Genomic DNA, 10289 nt, shown 5'->3' with positions numbered 1-10289 from the left:
ATCCCACAGGTATTGCGGTTGCCTCTGAGGGGAACTATAACTCCCAGCATATCCTGCAGCTCCTATGGCATGCTGGGAGTTATAGTTCCCCACATTTATGTCATTGGTTTGCCATGAGAACTATAACTCCCAGCATGTCCTTCAGCTCTTATGCCATGCTGGGAGTTATAGTTCACCACAGGAGTGATACAGTGTTTAATGACATGTGCTTTTTCACTTTACTTTATATTTTACTTCTACGTTCTAATTCTTGCCTCTTATTCTGGACCCACGATAGGCAGGGAGCGGGGTCACACTGGCTGGGGGCTGTGGCAGCGGAGGGGGCTGCGGCAGCTGAGGGGGCTGCGGCAAGTTTGTGGGCGCTGACATCAGTTCACCATGGCCGCGCTAGACATCAGGAGGTGGGTGGTCTCCCGTCCAGATCGCGTGCTGCAGTGACGTTACTAACAGGCAGGGTAGGGGCAACACAGAACAGCACAGAGCACAGTCATCCCCTACCCTGCCTCTTAGTAACGTCACTGCAGCACGCGATCTGGAGGGGAGACCGCCCACCTCCTGATGTCTAGCGTGAACGTAGTGAATTCATGGCGGTGTCCACTGGGTAACACTGTTCCATCGTCGCCTCCGCTGCCGCAGCCCCAGCCGCCCCCATGTCACAAAACGGTACATTCGGACCACAGGACGCACCCTTTCCTCTCACCCACCCAAATTTGAGGGGAAAAAAGTGCGTCTTATGGTCCGAAAAATATGGTACTAAAAACATTAATTAAAAAAAGGTGAGGAAATGTTTTAAGTTATTACAGTAAGCAGCAGCTGCGATCCCGTGCTGTCCTGCCTGTATACTCTTTTCCTTCCTCCCCTGACCAGGAGATGTGGTATGATCAGACCATGTCCCTGTACGGTCAGACACAGCCATTACACAGTACACAGCAGGGGACATTTATAAGATTATCTCAGCACAGGAACATTTTATTTAAACACATCTAATTGTGGAACTTATTATTATTCCAAGATCTATTGATTAAAATGTACGGTGGTACTTTGTTCGTGGGAAAACCCCTTTAAGAGAAACAAACTGCGCTATAAAAACAGACAGAGAAGCGCAATTATTTGTGACAACACCATAACTGTAATTCTGTACAACAAAGGACAGAAAGGAATAAAAAAAAAGACAAATGTAGCTGTGAAAAGAAAAACAGGTTCAGTGATCAAATTATTCCAACCCGAGGGGTTTACTTCAAGGGCACCATCGTAAAGTCAATACTTATACATTAACCTCAAGACGAATCCTGTCATGTTCCTTTAAATATCAAATAACTCAATATTAGACGACCCCCAGCGATTATTGACTTCTGTCAGGCACTTGCGGTGCTGCGGTGCTCAGTCTTAGAGCCGGTCGTGGAGATTTTTTTCTCGCTTGAAGAGGAGCCTCAGGGCAAAGAAAAAAGCATTTCATCTTAATTGTTGCCACAGGTTGTGCGGCCTGAGAGACGGGCACGGTGGGGCGGCAGTGCGAGCCCCGGGCAGCCTTCATTTATCCACCATTAACCAAGATGGGAGCCCAGAGCAAGCGCAGTACCTGACTAGGAGAACCACCAGGTCAGACACCATTAATGTGATGACTGACCAAGGAAGAGTGAAGGAGACTGTGTCATACAGCGGCCACCACAGCAGGACGGGACAAATTTATTAAGAGGCGCGCGCCTTCTCGTTAATTTGTTGAATGTAGGAGCAGTCCGTGCACCACTAAAGGAACATCTACGCCAGTTATGAGAGGTTATAATTTATGCCAATTTCAAGCGTAACTCATAATAAACCTGTTGGACGTGGTAGGCCCCTCGCTAAGCCCCATACACATTTTGCTCTTTTTAAGTAATAAGGCTAGTGTCGTAAAATTAAAAAAAAAAAAAAATGTAAAAATGCTGTGCCCTATAATTAGCATCTTTCTTTTTTTTTTTTGCACAGAAATCTGGTGTAAACAGTGAAATAAATTGTAATAATCATATGTTTAAAAAGACTCGACTTCCAGGCAGATTTTTTTTTCACTTAAAATGCATATATTCAGCACACAGGCAATAGGGTGTGTGGCACACATGAGCGACAGGGAACATGGACCATGCGGGCAATAGAGCGTGGCATACGTGGGCGATGGGGAGCGTGGCTAAGGCAAGCAGGTGATAGCTTTACAGTGTGTACGTGTCTTTATCATGAATGGTTTGGTCCTGTCCCATATGTGATAATAGGCCTGCAAATTAAGACACATTAACCTTGAACTTATTTTTTATCCCATCCTGGCGATGAAAAACCGCGCCGCTCCCGGCTTCATCCCAAATAAAGGAGAAAAATTACAGGGTGGATCTCAGCTTAGGTTTCACTTTAATCTGTTTGGCCGCCACGTGTTACTCCCTGTAATGTGAGCGATGTGCTGTGGTTGGGCTCCACAGAAATAGAAGAAATCACTGATCTGGTAACGCCTCATTTGCTTGTGATTTACTAAAGATCCTCAGATCAGTATAGAGACTGGTGTGTTCACATCTGATAAATAGTGTTAATTCCTTTCACCCTACAAGAACCACAAATATAGCAAATTTCTGGGGGCGAGAGCAGAGCATTATCCTTCACATGTCTGATGGGTGCAGGACAAGAGCAGACATGAGATAATGGCTAGTAAATCCGCTGCTCAGTCATCAGCTATCAGCTCCACTTGCCTTAATAACAATTATGTTTGGCGGCTCGCCTGAATGTACATGTTATTTCAGTGAAGCTTCCAGAAACCACCGACCTCGATTATCAGTGGTGGAAACAATAGGATGTAATGAGGGAATTATACAGTTCCAACATGGCTGACTAGGGACCGGCACAAAGACTAAGGTCTGTCGGCAAACTCACAGATAAGGAAATAGCCGATCCACGGTTGCAGTAGGTCACAACGTGAATCCACTATCATTAGTCACAATGTCATACGCAACACAAGACAGCAACCAATTCTGAGAAGCTCTACAGTCGTTAAGAAGTTAGGATCGGGTAGAACTGGATTAATATAATTCTATATCCCGTGGAGGTTTGAGTCTTGACAGATAGTCCTCTCCACTCCTCACTTATCCATAAAGTGAAAGGGTTAATCTCATCATCACAAATGGGTAAAATTGCTAAGTGCCTGTAAAAACAAGCAACTTTGCAATTCATTTCTTACTAAAAACCCTCTCCAATTTCAAGAATGGAGGGATTTTTATTTCTATCGTTTTGAGCTTGTTGCCAAGGTTAGCAGCCACTTATGCAGTCTATCGGAGGTGGCCAACGGCCAAGGTAAGGAGTGTCCGCTTGCAAGCTGTTTGCTATAGAGGTTGTAAGCGCTGCTTTGAAGAATCATAGATCATTGGACAGGGGAGCAGCAGGGGGGATTGTTAAAATTTTACCCCTTTTGGTATTTATACCATTCTAAGCGGTTTGTGAAAAAAATTTTTTATAGTGTTGGTAAATGCCTTTAAATTGTAAAACTCTAAACATGTGGTAGTTATTTTGGGAAGAGCAGAAAAGGAAGTTCAACTGCTATGAACAAAATGCTAGAGTGTGGTTGGCTTTAGGATGACTATAGATGTTCTCTAGTGATAATCTCCTACTGATAAATAATGTTTTTTTTTTTATTTTTAAACTACACTAAGCCGAATAAATGACACGTCACTGGAATCAGGGTCTCAGACAGATTCATCATGTTTAAAGTATTTATACTAAATATCTATCTATCGGCTCAAAAAAATAAAGGGGACACTCAAATAACACATCGCAGATCTGAATGAATGAAATATTCCCATTGAATACTTTGTTCTGTACAAAGTTGAATGTGCTGACAGCAAAATCACACAAAAATCATCAATGGAAATCAAATTTATTAACCAATGGAGGCCTGGATTTGGAGTCACCCCCAAAATTAAAGTGGAAAAACACACTACAGGCTGATCCAACTTTGATGTAATGTCCTTAAAACAAGTCAAAATGAGGCTCAGTATTGTGTGTGGCCTCCACGTGCCTGTATGACCTCCCTACAACGCCTGGGCATGCTCCTGATGAGGTTGCGGATGGTCTCCTGTGGGATGTCCTCCCAGACCTGGACTAAAGCATCCGCCAACTCCTGAACAGTCTGTGGTGCAACGTGAAGGTGGATGGAGCGAGACATGATGTCCCAGATGTGCTCAATGGGATTCAGGTCTGGGGAACGGGCGGCCAGTCCATAGCTTCAATGCCTTCATCTTGCAGGAACAGCTGACACACTCCAGCCACATGAGGTCTGGCATTGTCCTGCATTAGGAGGAACCCAGGGCCAACTGCACCAGCATATGGTCTGACAAGGGGTCTGAGGATCTCATCTCGGTACCTAATGGCAGTCCGGCTACCTCTGGCGAGCACATGGAGGGCTGTGCGGCCCTCCAAAGAAATGCCACCCCACACCATTACTGACCCACTGCCAAACCGGTCATGCTGAAGGATGTTGCAGGCAGCAGATCGCTCTCCACGGCGTCTCCAGACTCTGTCACTTCTGTCACATGTGCTCAGTGTGAACCTGCTTTCATCTGTGAAGAGCACAGGGCACCAGTGGCGACTTTGCCAATCCTGGTGTTCTGTGGCAAATGCCAAGCGTCCTGCACGGTGTTGGGCTGTGAGAGCACAACCCCCATCTGTGGACGTCGTGCCCTCATACCACCCTCATGGAGTCGGTTTCTAACTGTTTGTGCAGACACATGCACATTTGTGGCCTGCTGGAGCTCATTTTGCAGGGCTCTGGCAGTGCTCCTCCTGTTCCTCCACATCTCCTGGTATCTGCTCCATGCTCTGGACACTGTGCTGACAGACACAGCAAACCTTCTTGCCACAGCTTGCACTGATGTGCCATCCTGGATGAACTGCACTACCTGAGCAACTTCTGTGGGTTGTACTGCAGACACCGCCTCATGCTACTGTACCTCTAGGGGTGAGAGTAATGGCAAAATGAAAAAGTGACCAAAACAACAGCCAAAAAGGATGAGAACAGAGAAATGGTCTGTGGTCACCACCTGCAGAACCACTCCTTTATAGGGGGTATCTTGCTAATTGATCATTTCTACCAGTTGTCTGTTCCATTTGCACAACAGCAGGAGAAATTGATTCACAATCAGTGTTGCTTCAGAACTGGACAGGTAAATTTTACAGAAGTGTTACTGACTTGGAGTTACATTGTGTTGTTTAAGTGTTCCCTTTATCTTTTTGAGCAGTGTGTATATATATATTATATATATATATATATATATATACACACACACACACACACACACACACACACACACACACACACATAAATAAATAAATACAAAAAATCTTTTAGCTATTCACTAATATTAAACTATTTCCTGGGTGAAAAGTAGCAGCAATAGACTGAACCTTACTGAAGTATTTAATCAGCATGCTTCTCTTCAAGACAAATGAAGAGGGGGGAGTTGAGCTGTGACATCCTCTATTATGAATGATGAGTCTTGAGTTAACTACTTTTACCTTTCATTGTAATACTGTCTGTAATGATAATGAGACTGCTGAAAAGTACTCTGTTGAGAAAAGGTTGTAAGTGTCTAGTATTAGACTTTGTAGGCTCTAGCAATAGGTCATTTTCTCAAGACACATTTCGATGAAGGAGGATATAATAACAAAAAAAATGTAATTGTATAGTTAGAAAAAAATAAATCAAGAAAATGTAATCATTTACCTGGAGCATGAGGACAACGGTCTTCACTACGTTCCACTGTGACTTTCTTCCATCCACAATGACGGTAAACCCTCGAGCTTTACATTTGTCACTGAAAAATAAATTACATTTTTATCAGATTTTTATATATCGGGAGAGCAACTCTTCTGATAAAAATGATTCATGACAAAGTTAGTCGAACTTCACTTTTAGACTTCTACTTTAGCTCTACCTATTATACTTGTGGTTTATCATAAAATACTGTAAATAATGGGGCTCCATCATCATACAACACAATGAAGAGGTGCCCGAGCCTACTCCACTCAATGACACTTTAAATTCCAGTCCGGTGCTTAACTATTTACCACGGTGACAAAAACAAAATGATTTTTCTTCAGTAGTGTTCCTGTCGCAATCTGCAGTATATGGTCCCATTTGAAGGAGCAAATACTGCACAATAAATAGGAATTAAAAATAATTGAAGTCTGAGAATAATTCCGTAGGCTATCTGGTATAACATGCCCTTTTATATTTTCACTAATATGGAATGTCAAAATATGAAGAGGCACCTATACATCTGATAGGCAGGGGTCTCACATCTGATAGGCAGGGGTCTCACCTCTAGGACTCCCAACTATAGGTTGAATGGGGTTCCCTGATCTACCAAGTCAAGTGGCTGCAACATTAAGAAAAGATTTAATGGGTGTCTCCAAAATTGTGTGTACAATGTATATACTCCTCCACATTGCAACACCAAGAAGGAAAAGTCGTGGAATTATGGAAATTACAGGATGAATAGACAGGTTAATGCTCTGCAAATGATGAAAAAAATGGAAGCAAAATTTTCCAAACATCTCGATTTATTCAGTGTCAACTATGAGCTCCACTTGCAGAAATCCCCACACTTACAGCCTCAGCTGCTATCAGTGAGGTTAATGCTGTGTCACGCTGAATGCACTTGGGCATATCAACAAGATCCGCTGCTGGCAGCTCCCTTTGCAATTATCCACCAATGACGTCCCAGATGTACTCAATGGGAGAGAAGACTGGAGACGCTGCAGACCATGGTAGCACGGTTAGGCCATGTAGGCTGCTCACCGAAGCATAAGCAATATGCGGCCTGACGTTGTTGTGTTGTGGGACACTTTGCAGAAATGGCTGTTCTACGACCAAATCAATGTAACGCAGAGCTGTTACTGTATCTGGAGTGAAGACTAGAGGGGTCCAGCTACCTTACATTATGCCACCCGATAAGAAAATTATGGGAGTGTGACTGATGTGATGTTTCCTTGTGAAGGCCTCTTCATAGCGTTGCCCATGTGGTCTCCAGATGTAGACTGGAATAGAGGTCTAGCTTCTTCAGCATTGAATCACGATTTGTCTTGGACGCAATGATAGATGGAAATTGGTGTATATTTATATGACTATTAAGGAGGTTGCCCCATGAACAACATATGTCACCAACTTACAGGATGGATGACGTCCGCCTACTGAGCAAGAGAACTGAAAATCCCCTCAGTTAATGGAATGATGGCAGCATTGTTACTACTCAGCAGGGGCAAAGCATTTAGTAACACCCAGGGCTGTGGAGTCGGTAAGCCAAACCTCTGACTCCAACTCCGACTCCTCAATTTCCATGACTCCAACTCCCTCATACATGGCTCATGTTTAAGTGATAAATTTACTGTAGCACAGATTCATCTCAGCTAAAAGTCTAGACCCTTAGATCAGAAATAGGACATTTCATAACTTTCCCAAATTCTTATGAAATAATATTCACCACAAACTGCATTGATCTACTGTACCCAATTTATTATATATTTTAGGAGTCGGAGTCAGTCCATTTTATACCGACTCCACCAAAATGGGCTCCGACTCCACAGCCCTGGTAACACCGCCGGCATTCCCAAGTCAAACATCATTTGAGCACTTTTTTCAAGCGGTATCATCCCCTTCAATCTAATTTGGTTTCACTCTGCTTACACCCAATTGAAGTTTTTTTACATCGCACACCTATCAATGCACCCACTCAAGGTGACAACACATTTAGGGATGTATTTATACTTTAGGTTTTCTAAGTCTGTTCATACTGTATTTAACCTGAGGAAGGTGCAAATCCTGCACCAAAATGCGTTGTTTTACATTGCTTTTGCTTTTCCTTTAACTATTAAATACTACTTTCAGAATCTGCCTGCACGTTCTCCACTACTTTCACAAGGCTGTTTAATCTTAGCCATTACCCTACAATTCATCTCCTACCCCTACAGCCGCAGAGATCAGAGGATTCCACACTCGCGGAGGAGCAGCAGCAGTTCTCACCCGCTGGGAGATGTTTGAAGGCCCAGGAACGCTCAGGGTAGAGTTGTGCCTATTACATGCACCACTCCATAAGGTTAGAATCCTTATCTCATTCATATTCTCTTCATAAATGGAAGTTATTGTCCCACGTTTCTGTTTTGCCCATTTGTGTTAACGCCATGTTAGTGAGCATGTGCGACCACTGTGCCATTCACTGCATAGAGGGTTCATGTCTACACATGCTCAGTACCGCTCTATACACACAGGAGACAATGTGTCCCCATTTTAAACGGTGATGAATGTTGTTTATAGGACAACCCCTTTAAAGTAATTTTGAATAGATCCTAAAAGGTGTTGATAAACCTTAGATGGCCGAACAGCGATCTCTGAGGACTAGGGATGAGCAAACCCGAACTTAAAAGTTCGGGGTTCGTACCAAATAGTTAGCGTCTGGCACGAAAATGCCAAACTTCTCCCGGAAGGCCATTGCAGAGTTCGAGAGAGTGAATTTTTTTTCCAGATCCAAACTTCGGGTCTCCATTGTTTTCAATGGGGTTCAGGTTCTGGTTCAAGTTCAGGTACAGTTCTGGTACCTGAATGGAACTTTCGAACTTTGGACTAAAGTTCGAGTCGGGTACCAGAACCCAAACTTCCACGGGTCCGCTCATCCCTACTCAGGACTCCTCCATATACATTTCACACGCACTTAATAATAATAATTTTTATAGCACCAACATATTCCGCAGCACTTTACAATTTCAGGGGGGGACTTGTACAGGCAATAAAGACATTACAGAATAAGCATAACTCAGATATCAACAGGAGTGAGGGCCCTGCTCGCAAGCTTACAGTCTAAGGAAATAGGGGGGGGGGGGACACAAAAAGGTAAAATGTACATATATTGTATAATACAGCCATAATATACTAAATAGGGTAAGTGTGGCGCCCCTGAGGGTTCAGTCGCCACAGAGGTACTGCATCTCACCCAGAGGTGTGGTATCTCACTCTCAGGTAAGGATAGAGTGCTGCCCGGGGCCATAAACCTGCATCCAACACCACACTACTCCAGACCAGCTGGAGGGGCAAGATGTGTCGCGCTTCCTGCTGAGCCCTGCCCCTGGTTGGAGTGGGGGGAACCAAAGTAGGGGGAACCATGTAATGGGTGTGGGTGGAGGACGTAGATCAGGGGAGCACTTGTTAAAAGTGATATAAAAGAGGGAACCATCTTGGAAAGACAGATGAGTCTGAGAGGAGAAGTAGTGGGAGCAGGAGCTCTGCAGGAGCTCTGCTCGGGAGGAAGGCCTAGCAGAGAGGCCCAAGACTGAGAAGGAGAGGAGGAAGGAGAGAGGAGCAGGAGAAAGGCTCCAGGAACGTGAAAGGGATCCCAGGGGTACGGGCAGTGCTGGAGGCCACCCATACGCCCGAATCTGCCAGGTGGTGGAGGGATCAAGCCGCAGAGGGTCCGGCCCCTGACCAGTGAGAATTATAAAGTTCAACTGGAAACCGGAGGCTTCCATACTTTCAGGGTGCAGTTGCCACATCCGCACTCAAGTCGCCAAAAAGGTAACCACATAGGATCCAGGGAACTCCAGGTTGCCCAGAAAGATCCGAGGATACCGGCATGCGACATTGTTTAGCGAGGCGCAGGGCAAGAAGGGTGAGGGCCAGCGCAGAAAGACGGCTGAGAAGGTCATATAGAACGGGGTCCTGTCAGGCACTCTTGAAACACCTGGGAGTTTGCTGAACCCCTGCCTGGTGAACGCAGCGCGACGTGGGAGGCTGTAAGCTGGACAGTGCAACCTGAGGAACTTAACAACTGTGAGTAAACTCTGAAGACTGCACCCCACTGTCTCTGTGAAGTTATTGCTGCGCCATCACCCACTGCACTACACCGCAACATCCATAACAACTCAGCACTGCCCTGGAGCTAAGCTCCACCTGTGGAGAGCTAAACCAACTCTGCTGCATTTACACCAGCTCCAGAGGACCTGCCCCGCAGCGGCGGCTCCACATAGCCGCATACCACAGGTGGCGTCACAAACTATATATAAAACCTATAAATCCCCTGTAAATATTCCCCTTTTGATTGACCGCCCTGGGTCACGGACTGGGTCACCGCCACTGTGACATCACCCCTAGCAACGACCGGCCCGGCACAGTGTACCCTCACGGCCCAGGGGGCGCGTCATAAGTACATAACACTACATGAACTGGTCGTCAGCCAGTATGTGTACAGTACAGACAGAGGCTATTCAGTGCATGGATGGGGTGAACATGATTT

General features: G+C 45.0%; 1 protein-coding gene across 4 annotated transcripts in view; it reads right to left on the bottom strand.

Annotated features, from left to right (window-relative positions):
- The window catches only part of SESTD1 (SEC14 and spectrin domain containing 1), a 141076-nt gene that overhangs the window by 66934 nt on the left and 63853 nt on the right, over positions 1-10289 (bottom strand). For all 4 annotated transcript variants that reach the window (XM_073646804.1, XM_073646805.1, XM_073646806.1 and 1 more), the window contains exon 4: positions 5732-5822. In XM_073646804.1, the coding sequence (XP_073502905.1) occupies positions 5732-5822 (91 nt within the window). The remainder of the gene's footprint in view (positions 1-5731; positions 5823-10289) is intronic.

The sequence above is a fragment of the Phyllobates terribilis genome, unplaced genomic scaffold (assembly GCF_046119375.1).
Source record: "Phyllobates terribilis strain yellow unplaced genomic scaffold, ASM4611937v1 Scaffold_9__5_contigs__length_417890890, whole genome shotgun sequence".
Lineage (NCBI taxonomy): Eukaryota > Metazoa > Chordata > Amphibia > Anura > Dendrobatidae > Phyllobates > Phyllobates terribilis.
This window is presented reverse-complemented; position numbering and strand designations above follow the sequence as displayed.